The sequence below is a fragment of the Heloderma suspectum genome, chromosome 3 (assembly GCF_057233095.1).
Source record: "Heloderma suspectum isolate Gila_16-S chromosome 3, 16-S_ref, whole genome shotgun sequence".
In the NCBI taxonomy this organism is placed as follows: domain Eukaryota; kingdom Metazoa; phylum Chordata; class Lepidosauria; order Squamata; family Helodermatidae; genus Heloderma; species Heloderma suspectum.
The window spans coordinates 295,491,326-295,511,790 of NC_139460.1; the positions used below are offsets into that span (position 1 = coordinate 295,491,326).

A 20,465-nucleotide genomic window follows, 5' to 3' on the forward strand; every position below is an offset into this window, starting at 1 on the left:
ATAGTGATCCCAAATACACTAACTAAAATAAAGCCAAGAGTTAAAAGCATACAGAGGCATACAAATGGAATGAGGTAGAGCTATTATACATTTAAAAGTCATAGTTCAGCTTGATCAGGAAAGGGAGCCTAGTGTAGACCTATGCAAATACAGACTACCTTGGTTCTCAGTGACTCCCATTGAATGCTATGGAACAAAGGGAAACAGGGTGCATGACAGGGCACAGTTGAGTGCAGGCAAAACCTTCTTCCTCAGAACTTAAGAAGAGCCCTGCTGGATCAGACGAACGGCCTATGTAGTCCAACATTCTGTTCACACAGTGGCCAACCAGATGTCCATAGGAAGACCACAAGCAGGGCATGGGTACAACAGCACCCTCCCACTCCTGTTCCCCATCAGTTTGCATACAGAGGCATATTTCTTCCTCCAGACACCAGGATCAGTAGGGATAGGGTGCAAATTTAGCTTATACCACAATAATGTCCCGAGTCCCTGGGCATCTCCTAGGTGAGGTATAAGAAGCCTTCTGAATTTCAGAAACATTTGATAAAAATGGCTGAGCTAGAGTGGCTGAACAATTCTAGCTGGAGGAGAAAGATTCTTGTTTCCAACCATTTTACAAAGGTCATAAGAGCAGCTGCACTGGATCAGGCCAAGGGTCCATCTAGTCCAGCATTTGGTTCACAGAGTGGCCAACCAGCTGTCGACCAGGAACCCACAAGCAGGACACGAGTGCAACAGCACCCTCCCACCCATGTTCCCCAGCAACTGGTGTACATAGGCATACCAGCTCTGGTACTGGAGGTGGCACATAGCCATCAGGACCAGTCACCATTGATAGTCTTCTCCTTCAGGAATTTGTCCAACCCCCTTCTGAAGCCATCCAAATTGGTGGCCATCACTGCATCTTATAGTAGCAAATCTCATAGTTTAGCTATGTGCTGTGTGAAGAAGTGCTTCCTTTTATCTGTCCTGAATCTCCCACCAGTCAGCTTCATAGGTCAATGTACCTTAAGGCTATCTTTCTGCAGGTTGATTTTTTTTTTTTCAGAAATGCAAGTCTTCCACTGGAATGTGCCATTCTTAGTGAAAATTCATTTTAAACTGCCAATGGCAGGAGGATTAGAATTTTCCCATTTTACTCAGTGGAGAGGGAGGCACAAACAGGTTATGCAGTGCCAGTCACTTGTGCACAGTGAAATTACAAGAGAGAGCAGGAAGGGCTGGATACTGCACATGACTCTAGAGTTTAGAAACGCCACTGCACAACACAACAGAAGAGTTGGTAGAAGAGGCCAAAGTAGATGAGGGCGGGAGCTAGATTCCCCCATCCACTGCTGTACCAAAAATCTTAAAGGGGGAAACTCACCCCGTTTGATAGCAGAGACTTCCAGGCTGGGTGTGCAGCTTTCTGTATGGCAAGCCTCTGAAGCTAACCCACTACCATACTGGGAGGTGGGTTAACTCCCCCCACCCATCCCATCATATTACAGCAGAGGCAATTTGCACCAATATGCATGGATTCTAAGTTTAAGTCAGGGTTATATGCAGAACTGCCTTCCCCGGTGCCCTCCAGGTGTTTTGGACTTCCATCCCCAGCCAGGATGGCCAATAGTCAGGATGGTGGGAATTGTCGTCTAAAATAACTGGAGGGCACCAGGTTGGGGAGGTTCTGCTGTAGTACATTTTTATGGCTTGCATGATGCCATTGTTAAGGCAGGAGCTTTAACTTATAATTTCCATGCTTTTCAGTGCATGAATGGATCTTTAAGAGCCTCTTAAACTTATTTATTTATTATTGCATTTATATCCCACCTTTTTTCCTCTTGCAAGGAACCCAAGGAAGCTTACATTATCCGCCTCCTCTCCATTTTATCCTCACAACTACCCTGTGAGGTAGGTTGGGCTGAGAGTCTGTGACTGGTCCAAAGTCACACAGCAAGCTTCCATGGCCTAGTGAGGCCTAGAACCCAGATCTCCCATCTCTCAGTCCAACACTCTCGCCACTCCGCCACAATGGCTCTCCTGATGGGGGAGGGAGTGTTATCCTAGAACATTAGTATAGGTATAATGATTCAGTGCTGGAGGGATACCCAGCTGGATTATTGTGTGGCATATAAACCTGCCGCTCCTCATCTAGATAACCAATCCAAATGGCTCCTGCTGAGTTGAGTCACCTAGAGAATAGTAACTGTTTTCACTTCCTTTTTCTTCTTTATAGCAAAGATTCCGGATAGAAACGTACCAACTAAAATTACTTGATCTAATCTGAGCTCTCTCTGCTCTTTCTCTGGTTATATATGTGTGACATTTTTGCTTCAGGGCACGCAGAGCCTCCCTGGAGTACCAGACAACATCAGCTACAGCCCGAACGTCTGTGACTAGAAATTTCCAACATAAGCAGATCAGAATATTAATATCATGCAAATAGAGCTATTAACGGTTTTTCCTAATAACATCAGAAAACGACGAGGAACCCACAGGCAATTTTTTACTCATAAAATGCTTGCGCTTAACATGCACAGAATGTTTATTTATTCACTGCTCAGACAGGGTTTCACCAAGTAGAAGTTGGCTTCCCACAAGCATAATGAGATGCCTGCTGACCTCTAGTGGCTGAACTCAGAACTTTAGACATTTGTAGTTGCTCCTCAGTGAGAAGGTCTAGGGATGTACGAAAGTTCCGCCACGGATCTCGGGGAGGCTGAATGCCAGCGCATTCGGCCCCCCGAAATCGGTGGCGGAATGGCCTGCTACCCCCCCACCAACCCCCGGGACGAGACTTACCTTGGGCGGATCTTCCTGGTGGCGGCGGCTTCGGCGGCAGATGGTCTTCCGACCGGCTGCCGCCGCCACCATTTCCAGTTAAAAAAAAAAAAAAAAAACATGATAGGCTACATAAAGATTTATGTAGCCTATCACGGCTCGTTTTTTTTAAAAAAAAAACGTGACAGGCTATGTAAATGTTTACGTAGCCTATCATGGCTGACATTAAAAAAAAAAGCGCATACGCAAATGGTGGCGGCCATGGCCGCCGCCATTTGCGTTCCTTATTTTGACACGTCTTAGTCTACGTAAACATTTATTTTACGAAAATAAGGGGAAAATAAGGGGAACGCAAATAGCGTAGACGCTATGCTATTTGCGTTCCCCTTATTTTCGCCGTCTTAGTCTACGTAAATATTTACGTAGACTAAGACGTGTCAAAATAAGGAACGCAAATGGTGGCGGCCATGGCCGCCGCCATTTGCGTACGCGCGTTTGTTTGTGTTTTTTTAAGTCAGCCGTGATAGGCTACGTAAACATTTATGTAGCCTATCACGGCTGACTGCAGGGATGCAAACGGCAGTGGCTACAGCCGCCGCCATTTGCGTCCCTGCTAGCCAGCGGCTGGATGTCCGGCTGCTGGCGGAGCCAGCTGGCGGCTCCGCAGAATCGCTGCGGAGCACAGCTGGCCGGCCAGGATTCCGGGGGGGAGGAATGGAGCGCCTCCCCCCCCGTCCAGGATTCCGGGGAGAGGGACGGAGTGCCTCCCCCCCCCACCATCAGCATAATCCGCGAAAGGTAAGTGATTTTCGTACATCCCTAAGAAGATCACTCTTTCCAGCACTACTGATTTCCCCCCGTAAACTGCACATGCAGGAGAAAGAAAGGGCCATATCTCAGTAGGAGAGAACATGTTTTGCATGCAGAAGGCCCCAGGATCAATCCTTGGCATCTCCAGTGACAAGGCCCAGTGATGGAAAAGACCTCTGCCTGGGATGCTGGACAACAGCTGCCAGACAGAGTAGACCAGGGGTCCCCAACCTTTTTGGACCGTGGGGAAATTAGCAAATTAGAGAAACTGCTGTGGGCACCATCACAAAATGCCCAATCAGTGGACTGCTGCTTTGGCATCTACCTGTCACATCTATGGATCTTAGGCTGCATCTTATTCAGCAAAAACGTTTGTTTCATGTCTACTGGACACTGCAACATCTCTTTAATAAGAGATTGCCTAATTTAGCTAATTGCTGGCAGTGCAATACGGCTAATGCTTCTTTTAAACATATGTTTTGGCAATGGCAGTGGCTGCTTCTTTCGGGGAGGCAGCTATTACACTGATAAATTTTGTACTAGAACACTCTGTAAGATTCACTGATGTATACGCTCTTTTAAATTACTTACCTGTTTCATGGAAATTAACAAATGGTCAGCATAAATGAATTCTCCACACTCTTTTGACAGCTAAAGACTGATATTACAACACTGGAAGGATAAACGCCCACCTCCTATAATGCAATGGATTATAGGCCGCCTTGAGTCCCAGTATTGGGGGGAATGGATTGAGAAACTTTCAGTATCTGAACGGGTGGCATATAGACTCCACCCTCAAATGGATATTTATTTGGGTATTTTGTCCACTTTTGTTGAAGCCTGTGTATAATTGCTAGAAATCTATATGGATTTCATATGTATTCATTGCTATGGATATACACATATCTATGTACATATATTAAAAAGGAGCTTCAAAAAATAAATAAAATGTTTTGTGGACACCTGCACATTGGGAAGCCCTTCACTGGTGCCACTGGACATGCCCATGGGTGCCATGGGATGCCGGGAGTAGACAATATGGGGCTAATTCCATAAATAGTCTGTTCTATTATAAGACAGCTTCCTATTTGAACTGACTGAGAATTCTGTCCACATCCACTGACCTTGCCACCCAAGCACATCAAAATATAAGCAGGCTTGTGAGATATGAGGTCTGCAAACTTGTTCAGAGAAGATGTAGGTGATTTTGTTTTGTTTTGCAGGGAAGGGCTGTAGCTCAATGATAGAGCACATGCATTCCATGCAGAAGACCCCAGATTGAATCCTCAGTATCCACAGGTAGGGCTGGGAAAGACCCTTGTTTGAAACCTCAGAGAGCTGCCACCAGTCAGTGTAGACAATATTGAGCTATTCTACTGGTAGAAGGCAACGTCTTACATTCCTATGAAAATGGGCAATTCTTCACTGTGCTCTCAGTTCACATTACACAGAGAAGCCCAACAACAGGAGATTCCCTATCATTATTAATATAGTGTTAGTATTACACACATGCATGGCATACCCCAAGTTAGAACCTGCCCTCAGATCTTCTGTAATGTGCAGAGAGGCTCCTCTGCAGGTAAGTCAACAAGAAAAAGATTTCTTGAAGGTAGAATGTTTGAAAACACACTGCACGATGTGCTGGAAGTTATGTATAATCATGCCCAAATTTCCTTAACTTCACATGCTGACTTCCAAAATCACTACATGACTGACTGAGAACTAAATGTGTTTTACACAGCGACCCTCCCTCCCTCACCTCCAGTATTTCATTTAGGTATCTGTGAATTTACATTTCTTTTCTTGCATGCCCCATCTGAAGGGCTTCTGAGGGGAGGCAACCATTTACTACTTTTAAGCATTTGCTACTTTTTACTGAAGTACTTTGTTATCTTTATGGTCTTCACCTTCACAACAACCCTACACAGCTCATCACCATTATTTCTAATTTTTACAGATAGGTAAGTGGGGCCAAAGCACAGTCACTTGCTCAAATCCACAGAAGGAGCCCATGGCAGTGATCCAAATATCACTGTGATCCAAATATACGCCCCAACCACAGATGCTGAAAAAGCAGAAGTAGATCAGTTCTATGAGGATCTGCAGCACCTACTGGATAGTATGCCAAAAAAATATGTTATTTTCATTACAGGAGACCGGAATGCTAAGGTGGGTAGTCAAATGACACCTGGAATTACGGGCAAGCATGGTCTGGGAGAACAAAATAAGCAGGACGTAGGCTGATAAAATTTTGCCAAGACAACTCACTGTGCATAACAAACACTCTCTTCCAACAACCTAAGAGACGACTTTATACATGGATTTCACCAGATGGTCGACACCAAAATCAGATTGACTACATCCTTTGCAGCCAAAGGTGGCCGACATCTATGCAGTTGGTAAAAACAAGACCTGGAGCTGATTGTAGTTCAGATCACGAACTTCTTATTGCACAATTTAGAATCAGACTAAAGAGAAAAGGGAAGACCCACAGATCAGTTAGATATGAGCTCACTAATATTCCTAATGAATATGCAGTGGAGGTGAAGAATAGATTTAAGGGACCAGATTTAGTAGATAGGGTCCCGGAAGAACTATGGACAGAAGTTCGCAACATTGTTCAGGAGGCGGCAACAAAAAACGCCCCAAAGAAAAAGAAAACCAAGAAAGCAAGACGGCTGTCTGCTGAGACACTGGAAGCAGCCCAAGAAAGAAGGAAAGCAAAAAGCAACAGTGAAAGGGGGAGATATGCCCAATTAAATGCAAAATTCCAGAGGTTAGCCAGAAGAGATAAGGAATTATTTTTAAACAAGCAATGTGCGGAAGCGGAAGAAGATAATAGAATGGGAAGGACAAGAGACCTCTTCCAGAAAATTAGAAACATCGGAGGTAAATTCCAGGCAACAATGGGTATGATCAAAAACAAAGATGGCAAGGACCTAACAGAAGCAGAAATGATCAAGAAAAGGTGGCAAGAATATACGGAAGATCTGTACAGGAAGGATAATAATATCGGGGATAGATTTGACAGTGTGGTCAGTGAGCTAGAACCAGACATCCTGAAGAGTGAGGTTGAATGGGCCTTAAGAAGCATTGCTCATAACAAGGCAGCAGGAGATGACGGTAGCCCAGCTGAATTGTTCAAAATCTTGCAAGATGATGCTGTCAAGGTGATGCATGCCATATGCCAGCAAATTTGGAAAACACAAGAATGGCCAACAGATTGGAAAAAATCAACTTATATCCCCATACCAAAAAAGGGAAGCACCAAAGAATGTTCAAACTATCGAACAGTGGCACTTATTTCACATGCCAGTAAGGTCATGCTCTAGATCCTGCAAGGTAGACTCCAGCAATTCATGGAACGAGAATTGCCATATGTACAAGCTGCGTTTAGAAAAGGCAGAGGAACTAGAGACCAAATTGCCAATATCCGCTGGATAATGGAGAAAGACAGGGAGTTTCAGAAAAACATCTATTTCTGTTTTATTGACTATTCTAAAGACTTTGACTGTGTGGATCATAACAAATTGTGGCAAGTTCTTGGTGGGCTGGGGATACCAAGTCATCTTGTCTGCCTCCTGAGGAATCTGTATAATGACCAAGTAGCAACGGTGAACAGACCACGGAACAACGGACTGGTTTAAGATTGGGAAAGGAGTACGGCAGGGTTGTATGCTCTCACCCTACCTACTCAACCTGTACGCAGAATGCATCATGCAATGTGCTGGGCTTGATGAAGCCAAGGCTGGAGTTAAAATTGCTGGAAGAACCATTAACAATCTCAGATATGCAGATGATACCACTTTGATGGCTGAAAGCGAGGAGGAGCTGAGGAACCTCATGATGAAGGTGAAAGAAGAAAGTGCAAAAGCTCAACCTCAAAAAAAACAAGATTATGGCAATCAGCTTGATTGATAACTGGCAAATAGAGGGAGAAAACGTGGAGGCAGTGACAGACTTTGTCTTTCTAGGCGCAAAGATTACTGCAGATCCTGACTGCAGCCAGGAAATCAGAAGACGTTTACTTCTTGGGAGGAGAGCAATGACAAATCTTGATAAAACAGTGAAGAGCAGAGACATCATGCTGATAACAAAGGTCCGCATAGTTAAAGCAATGGTAATCCCCGTAGTAACTTATTGCTGCGAGAGCTGGACCATAAGGAAGGCTGAGCAAAGGAAGATAGATGCTTTTGAACTGTGGTGCTGGAGGAAAATGCTGAGAGTGCCTTGGACTGCAAGAAAATCAAACTGGTCCATACTCCAGGAAATAAGGCCAGACTGCTCACTTGAAGGAAGGATATTAAAGGCAAAACTGAAGTTCTTTGGCCACATCATGAGAAGACAGGATACCCTGGAGAAGATGCTGATGCTAGGGAAAGTGGAAGGGAAAAGGAAGAGGGGCCGACCAAGGGCAAGATGGATGGATGATATTCTGGAGGTGACGGACTCGACCTTGGGGGAGCTGGGGGTGGTGACGGCCGACAGGAAGCTCTGGCGTGGGCTGGTCCATGAAGTCACGAAGAGTTGGAAGTGACTGACCGAATAAACAACAACAACAACAACAACAACAACAACACACACACACACAAATAAATAAATAAATGAGCTTTTCTACATAAGGCTGCTAATCAGCTGTATCTGTTTTTGGTTTTGTCGCAGAATTGAGATACCAACACTGCATGAAGAGCATTTTGTTTCCTGCTTTTCCACTACATAATCTCTATTTGGCAATGTGGCATAGTAGAATAGCGCACTTACACAAGTGGAAAAAGCATTTTCTTTTACTTTCCAAATAATACCACATTTTCCCTGCTCTAAAAAAAACTTGCAAAAAGTGCTCTTTAAAAACAGAAACAAAACTGGAGAGTCATGATGTTGTCTAAAGAACCCATAAACAGCCATGACTAGGGAATGATAAGCCCACAATAAATGCCTCATGTAGAAAAGCTCAAAATAGATCTCGAAAAAAAGAGAAGACATTAAATGGTTATTAAAATAGAATGAACAAGCTTTCTAGGCATTGGTAAGGAAGGGAGTTACAGAGGGGAAGAACAGCCATTGAGAAAAAATGCTTCTCTATCTCTTCTTGATCATCCCAGAGTGCAGGACATGGAATAATAGGCTCAAGTTAACATCAAGTGATAACTTGCATGTTTGAAATTGCATTTCACATTTAAAACCAGAAATAAAATTTTCATGTCACCTAACACACAATGCTTTTCAGCGGAGCCAGTTTACACATTTGGCTGCCAGTCATCAAGTATGCAAGGGTATAATCTAGTTCAGAGAAACCAAGTAATACATGTATAAATAATATATTCATGCATATATGTGCCAACCCTGTCATCCCCGCTGCCGACACTAAAAGGACCATCAGGTCTCTTTGGCCACCCCTGTTTTCTTCCTTTGCTGCCATATAGAAGAATCAGCCCTCACTTCTGTTTTAATACCTGTTGAGGCTGCAGCAGATTCTCCATGCTACACGTCCAATTATGACTTATCACAGTAATTGCAGTGGGAAAATCACAGACACACTTAACGTAGCCAAATTAACTGCACTAAGCCAGAGAGAGAGCCAGATAGATTTCTCTATGAGCAAGACTGTTTTAACATGACAGGATTCTAAGGCAGCTCAGCTCACTCTTAATATGGAGGTCTCGGGGGAGGGGGAATTATATATGGCAAAGTGAATTCATTGCTGTTCTATAAATTCAGTTTTCAACACATACACACACACACACACACACACACACAATAGACTTCCATTTTGGACCAGCACAGAGGGGAAAGAATGATCCTTGCAAATAGCCAATTATAACTAGGGATATTTGTAAACCGCCCAGAGAGCTTTGGCTATTGGGTGGTACAGAAATGTAATTAATTAATTAATTAATTAATTATAACTAGGGATCTATGGATTTCGTTACATCCACTCCATCTGCGTTTCATGGATTGTCAGGTGTATTTGGTTCTGTCATCCACTCATTGACAGAATCTGATTTTTTTATTTTTTTATTTTTTTAAGGACATACGAAAACTCTGTTTCACTTGTGGTAACGTACACTTGCTCTAATTAACATTAGCGCAAGTCTCCCCATCCCCCAAGTAAAAAAAAAAATGGTCCACACATCCATGGAATCCATGCAACTCAGGAAAAGCCAGTCCAGTGCGGAATCCACAGATCAGATTCATAGAAATCTGAACTCATTTAAATCCATTGCGGATTTTTTCGACATCCCTAATTATAAGACCACAAAATTAAAGGGCTCTTCCCAGAACTGATCAAAGAAAACAAGTTGTTCACTCCACATGCCATTCCTTCCATTTAGGCAGTGAAACAACCCCAGCTTTCCTAAAGAAATAAGCAAATCAGCCACATATTGCAAGGCTAATCTAAGAACAAGGTTAATAAATGTTAAAATGTAATAAATGTTAGCTGCTGATCACCAATTCATGCCAATTTGAAGCATCCCTCACAGGCTATTGGCTATTCTGAACATCTTGTTAGGCACATACAGTCAGGGCCAGAAATACTGGAACAAGGATAACTGTTTTGGCGATTGGCCTCTGTACATCACCACATTGAAGTTGAAAGGAAACACACCCAGATGGGAGCGAAGTCAGGACTTTCAGCTGTAATTCAAGGGGTTTGACAAAAGTGGGGCACTAACCATTCAGGAAGGACAGCCAGTGGCATACACACACACCCATCATTGGTGGCTCATAAGTAATGGAATGAATGGCTGACAAGCAGCTGCATGGCCAGGTGTGGCCTGTTTCCTGCGTACCCCATGACCAATCAAGCAGATAAAAGATAAAAGCAGATAAAAGGCCTGGAGGTGGCCTTTTGTCACACTCAAATGTCTGAGTGTGACATTTGCATTTGGTAGCTGTTCACTGGAACTCCCAACATGAGGTCCAAAGAGGTGTCCATGTGAGTGAAGGAGGTCATCATTAGGCTGAGGAAACAACATAAACCCATGAGAGAGATAGCAAAAACATTGGAAGTGGCCAACACAACAGTCTGAAACATCCTGAAAAAGAAGGAATTAACTGGCAAGCTCAGCAACAGCAAAAGGCCTGGAAGACCACAGAAGACAACTAAAGTGGATGACCGCAGAATGCTGCTCATGGTGAAGAGGAACCCTTTCACAACATCTAGCCAGGTCAAGAACGCTCTTGCGGAGGTAGGCATGTCATTGTCAACATCTACAGTCAAGAGACGGCTTTATGAATGTAAATACAGAGGCTTCACAACAAGGTGCAAACCACTGGTAATGCTCAAGAACAGACAGGCCAGATTAGCCTTTGCCAGCCAACACCTAAAAAAGCCTGCCCAGTTCTGGAATAAGATTCTTTGGACTGATGAAACCAAGATTAACTTGTACCCGAATGATGGGAAGAGAAAAGTATGAAGAAGGAACAGCTCATAATCCAAAGCATACCATATCATCTGTCAAACATGGTGGAGGCAGTGTTATGGCATGGGCACGTATGGCTGCCAGTGGAACCAGGTCACTGGTGTTTACTGATGACCTGACTGCTGATCAAAGCAGCAGGATGAATTCTGAAGTGTATAGGGCTATACTTTCTGCTCAGATTCAGCCGAATGCTGCCAAACTGATAGGACACCGTTTCATATTGCAGATGGATAATGACCCAAAACATACAGCAAAAGCTACCCAAGAGTTTCTCCAGGCAAAGAAGTGGGATGTTCTTCAATGGTCAAGTCAGTCACCTGATCTCAACCCAATAGAGCATGCTTTTCACTTACTGAAGACAAGACTGAAGGCAGAAAGACCCACAAACAAGCAGCAGCTGAAGGCACCTGCAGTAAAGCCCTGGCCAAGCATCTCGAGGGAGGAAACTCAGCATTGGGTCATGTCCATGGGTTCCAGACTTCAGGCAGTCATTGACTGCAAAGGATTTTCATCCAGGTATTAAAGGCGATCCTTAAGTTTGAAAGGATGTTGGTTTGTTCCATTACTTATGAGCCACCAACAATGGGTGTGTGTGTATGCCACTGGCTGTCCTTCCTGAATGGTTAGTGCCCCACTTTTGTCAAACCCCTTGAATTACAGCTGAAAGTCCTGACTTCACTCCCATCTGGGTGTGTTTCCTTTCAACTTCAATGTGGTGGTGTACAGAGACCAACTGCCAAAACAGTTATCCTTGTTCCAATATTTCTGGACCTGACTGTTTATTGAAGTATATGGCACAGTAGCAGCAAGGCCATGTTGTACCACACTGTAGTCTTGTTGCAAATACAGGAGAATTGTTCCATCAGTATCTTGTTCCCAACAATTCTTTACTTCCTAAGAGGACAGCCAGCCATCAGGGCTCAGACACCTGAATAAAGTTTCTGGGGCACCATAGTCGCCCAGACTTGAGGCTATGTTCAGAGCAGTGAACTGGGTACACAGAGAAGCCTGTCATACACTTTAAAATTGTGGATACTCCAGCAAGAGAAGCTGGAGTGTTCAACAGTGATGGGAATATTGGAAGCTGTGCAAATGGGTGGGTAGGTAACTCCATGCCCAATCCTTCCACAAACTTTTAAAGTGATTAACAGAGCATCTGGGGGACATAGGGTATTTCAGATTCCTATATCCGAGGCCAGAGACAGCACTCCGATCTTGGACCCAGGAGTCCAAGCTCCTCACCCCCTCACAGCCAGCGTGGAGAGAACCACGCCAACTGTTTCTACAAACTCATGAATGTGTGCTTGTAGAGAGGTGAAAGGGAGCATGCCGATGGGGGGGGGGGAGACCAAGGACATGGCGATATCCCCAGCCTCCCTCCCCCTCTCTGAAGCCTCCACTAGATGGGCAAAAACACCCATCTAGCTAAAATGCAGAGCGGGATGTACCTCCCACTCTGCATTGTATTCACATAAGCCTCCGAATTGGGAGGCTTATAAGTATCCATGGCAGATCTGATAGGATTGCGCCCTAACTCCAGTTAAGGGAAGAATCAGCTCCCTCCTTCCCTTCAGAAGTGGGATAAAAGATGGGCAGAACAGTTCACATATATTCTGAGCCAATTTCTCCTTCCAACAATAGGATCCTTAAAACTGTAAGAAACACTGCCCCTTCGCAGCTTAAAAGGATGGCAGGAAGAGGAAATTAGTCTCGGAGGACTGCACCCTCCAAGATGCTCTTCAGCTATAAAAGTTTCATAAGTTCCTGCTTGAATTCTTCTGAAGGCACACCCAGTAGCCCCTAAAGACGAGAAATTAGAGAACAAAAGAAATGGTGCTCTCTTTGGTCAGAAGATTTCTAGAAAGTTGTAGTTGCTAAAACATGGTTTAATTTTTGAACCAAACACAAAGCATCCAGGTTGGTTGTGTAATAAAGGGGCAGGATAAAATCATTGTTTATTGAAACATTTCATACTATGCTCACAAAAAAACAAGACAAAATATGAGAGATACTAATCATTATCACCTCTAGCATTCTCAACTTCATATCACCAACCTGGTGAATACTGTGTTTCCAAGATGAAAAGAAATTGAATTAATTCATGCTAATTGTAATTCTAGCTTAAGAAGAAAATGAGGATATTGGTTTTTCAGTCCTTTTCACATTTGCATCAACATTAGCATCAAAGCAAGTATCTTCTGCAAACATGGAGAGACAGGCAAACGGAAATGAAAACACATACGAATAATCTAACCTCCAGCCTCAAAGGATATGCCTCAGTTGAACTAAGAAGGTACTGTTGGTAATACCAAGTAAACAATGTCTCACTCCAATAAACAAAAATGTCTAGAGTCTCTCTTGGTCTCATTTGTGGCCCAAGTCAGCACAGCACATTTCCGAATGTGATGCTCAGCTGTCCGGCACAAGAATCGACTAACTCCCAACGTGTCTGGGCCGTTTCCATCCATCTGAACAAGCTGCACCCAACACTAAACCAAATTGAGTTTCTACAAATACTGTTGTCATGGCATATAGTAGCAACGTTTTGGTGGTGGTGGTGTTTTACAAGGCCGGAAAAACATTCACCAGAACTATCGCTGTCAAACTCAAAGAAGGTGTGGAAAACTGGGAATAAGAAGGGGAAAGAGGACAACTCTAAGATTGGGGGCGGGGGCAGGACAGGCAACAGACCTCTCACAACTCACACAGTTCATTACTATTACAGCCTTTTCTGTCCCAGCCCCATTTTCTGGGGCCGATGCTCTGTGTGGCAGGTATCATTGCCAGCCACCACTGGCCCATCCTCAGCCCTCCCGGCCAAGAAAAAAGGGGTGAGACCAAGGTCAGCACCAATGATAAGAGCGGAACGGAAATCAGAAGCAGAGCACCGCTGTCTTGCACTCCTTTTGACCCCATCAACATCAATCTTCTTTGGAGCAAGAACTCTGACACCAGCAGGGCCGTAATGAGTACTAGCACACCATGCTCCATTCCCTCCACTGCTCATGGTTCTCATGGGGGAGGAATGGGGAGCTGTGCATGCTGGGCCATCTGTGTGTCAAGGTCTTGGGAAGGAAGTCTCATCATATCTGGGCTCGCTAGGGAGAGCGCCTCCCTCTGTTCTGGTTGTTCCCATTCTGATTCTGAATCTGAGCTGCCAGACATCTCCACATGCTCAAATTCATTCCTGACATACATCCCACCTGGGGGACAAATCCAGCACACCAGGGTGCCCCAGATGGCCATGCCATGCCCTGACCGCCAACCATTTGGTGGTTTCCCAGCTTTTGCACAGTTTTTCCGATTCTGAAAGGTTGAAGGGCTTCTCCTAAGGCCGAGTTACTGGCAGTAAGAACTTTCAGCTAAAATAGGCTGGTGTGTTGGCCCTGCCCCTTTTCCCCCTGGCCCCACCCAACACTAGAATGCAGCCCCTGAGAGCATCTCCAAAACTGAATTTGGACCTGGGGCTGAAAGAGGTTCAACACTTCTACTATGGGGCCCCTGGGGCCATTTCACATGTCCCAAGGGGAAGGGCACCCAATGACAGGAGAAGCCATGGAGCACGATTCTCTCTTGCTCCTTTGGGCCCTGCCGGCTTGGGCTCTCTCCTCTTTCAGCATTTCCAATGAGCGGTCCATGGCTCTTGGCAGATGCTGACCACTGATGCTGGGCCTGAGAAGGGACGGAGTTAATCAGGGAGTCCCCACCACGCCTTCTATTTCACAGCCAGCAGAAAAGGGGAGGGTGCAGGAGAAGAAACTGCAGCAACGTCAGGAGCGGACAATGCCATCGTAACTTGCTGCCTCAGAATGTTCGGGGCAAAGCAATCTGCATTCAAAGCCAACCCTATGGCCTACAAGAAGGTTGAGTTATGTCTGCTGGGCTGGGGGTGCAAAGTCTCCCCCAACAAAGAGTAGTTCTAAAAGATGGTTCCCATTTCAGGACTAGACACTGAAATGGCATTTCACACTTTTTTGATTGCAATTTTAACAGCTGCAAAATTGCAAATGCCTATGCTTAATAATGTCCGAAGACAGAGAAAATTAATTATATCTAATTTCTTACAGTGGTACATGGTGGATTGGGAATATGCAAAAAAAAATGAAATCCTTCACTTGAAGTCCTGTGCTGCCCTCTAGTGTAGAATTCCAGTGCTTAAAGCTCAAGCAATAGTTTGGCCTCTGCTCCCAGCAGAGACCAAGGGTTGGATTCAGAATCTGCCTTCTGCGAGACGAAGGGCTCCGCTTACGGAAATTCTTGAGGATCCCCACATGTGCACTCATCGCAGCTCACCCCATTCCACAGGGTCTCCTGTCTCTCTGTGTAGCATTTTCAGGGGACTGGAGAGGCTGTTGTGGGAAGGAGGGGTGGGGGAAGTCCACTTCCATCAGTGCAGTTGATCCAGCATAAATCTGGATCCAGTCCCCACGGGTTTGCCAACCAGAGCTTACACTTACCCTTCCCTGGCCCCACAATATTAAGCAAGATCCATTCTTCTGTCTTACTCTACTGCACAGGAACTTACACAAATGTGGGCCTTGGTTAACATGAGATGATACCTGCAGCAATACAAGCAGTAAGTTAAGTGTTGCTTCCCACACTACATTTATTTAGGTATGCACATACGTTTTTGCACTCTTAAAAGTGCAAGTGCAACAAGCAGGCGCTTCGAGTGAAGCTCAAAACACGGGGGGGGGATCAGAGTGCTGGGATAGGCTGGGACTGTGTATTTTACTGATTTCAGAAATGTATAACCCCACTTGTTAACTAAAAAGTTTCCAAAGCAGCACACAAACCATTTTTAAAGCCAACCACGAAATAAAATCAAAGAGCAGGTTCTTAAAGCAGCATCAAATATCGTTTTTTTAATTAAAAAAAATAGCACTTTGAACAGAACAACAATATAAATAGCAGGAAAAAGCAAGTAGAACAACTAGCCTGACTATCCAACGCTTGATTAAGCATGCAATCCTATACATGTCTAGACAGCAAAATGTCCTACAGCTCCCAGCATTTCCTAGCCACCATGGCTGGCTGGGGAACAGTAGGAGTTATAGGACGTTTTGCTGTCTAAACACGCATAGGATTGCACCCTAAAAGGCGTAAGCAAATGAAAAGGTCTTAACCTGACATCTAAAATGCAACGACCAAGGCACTAAAAGCAGACTTCTCTGAGGAAGGCATTGAGGGAGCAAGGCTCCACCATGGAGACAGCCCTCTCTCTCATCACCACCCAACTGAACTCTGGAGGCAGGGCATCCTGAGAAAGATCTCTGACAATAACCTTAAGACCTTTCTTCCCGGGCTGGAAGGATTGACAGTGGATGGCAATGCCCGTTTCCACATACACATCAAGTTTACACTAGTTTGCAAACCCAAGTTTGTTGCTTTGCAACGTTTACGCTATCCCTAACATGACATCCTATCACTATTATTGCAAAGAAAAGGACCGCTGCAAAGGAAACCCTTGCTCAAAATTGTTGGCAGCAGACAGAGTAGACTGGTGTGAGGTTCAGGGGTGTAGTGGAACCAAAGCTCACAGGGACGCAGTATCAGCGTTTTTTTAATTAGTAGAGACGCTGGACCATCTCTCACTTCCCTTTTCCCTCTGAGTTTAGCCGCAGTAGCGAGGCAGAGGGGGATGAGATTAATTCTCTCAGCCACAACATATTTTTCCCTGTGGTAATATGAAGTATTTTGGGGTGGGCTGGTCTTGAATGGGCAAGTAAGACCCATTCGCTTTACAGAAGAACTGCTCCTACTGGAGATTAAAACTGCCAGAACTGGTTTGTTGATATGGATCGACAAAGCTACCTGAATTACTGGCCTCTCCTTGAGGGCGTAGCTATCGGTACTGTCACAATGAGAACCTGCACTTCAAAAAGGAACCATTACATCACTGGCAAGGTTTAACCAACCATGCCCCTGAGCTCCAGGGACAAAGGATGCCGTGTAAAGGGCTAGACCACTCTGCCCCACTTGGTATGCACAGGAAGCCACTCTAGCTACAGTAGGGCAGGCCTCCAGCAGGACCACCCCACCTGAGAAAGAGAAGATCAATAGGCTCCAGTTCTCCCCAAGACCCATCAGTCTTGGCAGTGTGATGGAAGTGCCCATATGAAAAGTGCTCACTTGCTCACTTCCAGCACCAGCAGAATGCCATGAATGGAGACAACGTGTTAGCACCTTTACATAAATCTAGGCACCAGGGCTTAGACACTATAACCAAGGGCACTATTTCGTAAAGGCAGGTGACAGTTTTTCCAGCTCGTTTTTCTAGCTATGGGCAATTATTCCTTGGGAGCACATATATCTCCTATTACAGCTTCCAAAACCTGCTGCCCTCCAGATGATAGGAGTTATACTTCAACACATCTGGAGGGGACCACGTTTTGGAAGGTTGTCCTGTTATAATGAGATATAAAAATCAGCACAACCTATGTTGCTGTTGATGATGAAATATGCTGTTTTTTACAAGATAATTCTAAATATATACAGGGCGGAGCCTGTGAATTTCAGTGAATCTTGCTCTTACCCTGAAAGCTCTTTGTTTCCTTCCTCTGGAAGCCTAACATAGTAACCCTACCCCCATAACTACCATCCCTGCATCTAGCAGTAGGCCCTAAGTGGCACGGCGGGTAGATATCTCGCTTAGACCTCTTGCACTGCAGAAAGTCTTAGCATGAATCCTGGCATGAATTAACACTCGACTGCCATGAGCAGAAAGTAGATCTAGTCCTGCTGATAGATCTTGGGATTATTTGCAGTAGGTTCTGCAAGGATTTCTGAGTCCCAATTATTTAACAACAGCAGCAGCAAAATGAATCCCCACCATGACTTGCTTTAAATTATACTGCCAAAATAAGGAAAACGTAGAGTAACCAGCAGTGGATTTTTCCAGGGAAAGACTGCGAGTACTCGGAGCAAATTCCTGGGCTTAGAATTCTTTAATTCTAAGTGTTACACCTTTTGCACCAGGCTCCGGTTGCTGGATCTCAGGGAGTTCTAGTAAAAAAACAAAGTAGATTCCTCAGGCCTGAAGTTTCCCCACGGTTGGCCTAGATGGTAACATTGAGAATAAGGATTAACACTCAGCTTGGCCCATCTTGAGAATGGAACTGAGCTTTAAAGTAGGGATGAAATTCTACTTCTGGTCCATGTCACTTTCACACATATTCATTCATAAATCTGCCCCATCTTCTTTATGCCTTAATATACAAAGCTAATTTAATCCACATGAAAATTCACATTTAAATATGTATTTAAATACATATTTTTGAACATATTTCCCTCAAAGTGCACATTTCTAAACATATTTTCTTTCAAAACTATGCATTTGTGAAGGCATTTTGATACTTTCTTTTTGAGCCGAGTATGGACCCACAACATTTGGAAAAGTGTGTAATCTGGAGGATAAACCATTCTGATTCAGACATTAGCCTGGGAAGTGCAGATCAGATCAGTTTGTACAGTAATTCACAAAGACTGAATTCTTAAAGTGGCATTAATGCAAAGCAGGAAAATATTAACAGGACACGTATATCTATGCAACTGATGTTGCTTTACTCCTAATAGTTTGTTGCAATTCCATTAAAGCTGTAGAAAGTGGTAACAAATCAGTGAGTGAAAAATCCACACTTTCATAACTAAGTTCAACTTTTAAACTGGACCTGTGCAGGTAGATAAGTACGGTTGGTTAGACAGCCACGGCTGTGTAATTTCAGCTGTACATAAATGGAGGTAAGAAACAAGAGACATCAGAGACCAAGAGCGATAACATGGCCCTTACCATGAAAAACGCCATTGTCCACCAAAAAATGCCTGCAGTATTGCAGACAGCTTCTTCCATCCGAGTTCCAGTAAGTCATTGTTGAGAGACTCTCTTCTCCGCATCAAAGAAAATTATCCTGCAAAATTAAAGGAGGAGATAAATGTTGGTAATGCGAAAATGATCCTTAAGTAGAAAGGAAGAACAAGCAGCGATATGAGTCCCAATAAAGGAATTGTTTTGACCAGTCTTTGTACCCCCCCCCCAAAGATGTCCTTCTTTACTCAAAATGCTGCCGCAATTATCGTCTAAGGCTCAGCAACTTCTAGCAGCAGTAATTAGTCCATCATCAAGGTACCTAGGGCTTCGTCCATGTAATTACTCTTCCCCAGAGAAGAAAAGCCTGCATACTAATGATATGGAAGGCACACCCTGGTGTTTAACACACCGATGAGGAACTTCATTTGATATAAAATCACAGAGGGAAACTTGGAGGTCATCTAGTTCAACTCCCTGCTAAATGCCAGATCTGCAATGCAGGATGCAACTAAATCATCCCTGATCAGCCTGAGCTTAAATACCTCTAGCACAGGAATGCTCACCACCATCCCACGGAACTCTGTTCCACTGCTGAACAGCTCTTACTGTTAGGAAGCTTCTCCTAGCATTTAACTGAAATCCACTTCCTTTACATTTTTACCCTTTGGTTCCACTCCTGCTCTCTGGAGCAAGGGAGAACAAGCCTGCTACATCTTCTGGGTGACAGCTCTTCAGATACCTGAAGGCTGCTATCATGTCTCCACTTAATCGTCTCTTCATAAACATAAACTGGCTCTTAGTTTCCAGTTTGCCCACCACCCTGGTAGTATTTTAAATGCCCCAGTTTGACAATGTGGTGGTGGCGGTGCAGTTGAAGGCACACTTATTTTTATTTTATTTATTTGTTTATTTATTTATTTCTATACCGCCCAATAGCCGAAGCTCTCTGGGCGGTTCACAAAAACTAAAACCAAACAACACACAATAAAACAATTTAAAATATATAGAACATTAAAACCACAATATAACAATACAACCACAATAAAACCTAGCAGCAGTACAGGAGTTTAAAATACAGATTTAAAACAGCAAAGATAAAAATTTAGAAAGCTAAAATGCCTGGGAAAATAAAAAGGTCTTCACCTGGCGCCGAAAGGAGTACAATGTAGGCGCCAGGCGAACCTCACTAGGGAGCTCATTCCAGAGCCGGGGTGCCACAACAGAAAAAGCCCTCCTCCTAGTAGCCACCCGCCTCACTTCCTTTGGCAGGGGCTCACGGAGAAGGGCTGCTGATGATGATCTTAAGGTCCGGGCAGGCACATATGGGAGGAGGCGATCCTTCAGGTAACCTGGCCCCAAGCCGTTAAGGGCTTTGAATGTTAACACCAGCACTTTGAATCGGGCCCGGAAATGGACCGGCAGCCAGTGCAGCTGGAAAAGTACTGGCGTAATATGAGCTCGCAGGCCAGTCCCTGTTAACAATCTTGCTGCCCTATTTTGGACCAGCTGAAGTTTCCGGACCGTTTTCAAAGGCAGCCCCACGTATAACGCATTGCAGTAATCCAGACGAGAAGTTATCAGAGCATGGATAACTGTAGCTAGGCTATCTCTGTCCAGATAAGGGCGTAGTTGGTATACCAGCCTAAGCTGATAAAAAG

At 44.4% G+C, this 20,465-nt stretch overlaps 1 protein-coding gene across 1 annotated transcript in view; it reads right to left on the reverse strand.

The window, feature by feature from the left end:
* The window catches only part of PLCH1 (phospholipase C eta 1), a 220,079-nt gene that overhangs the window by 144,213 nt on the left and 55,401 nt on the right, over positions 1–20,465 (reverse strand). The window contains exon 2 of the mRNA XM_084847320.1: positions 18,790–18,907. Coding sequence (XP_084703446.1) covers positions 18,790–18,868 — 79 coding nt within the window. The 5' untranslated portion in view covers positions 18,869–18,907. The remainder of the gene's footprint in view (positions 1–18,789; positions 18,908–20,465) is intronic.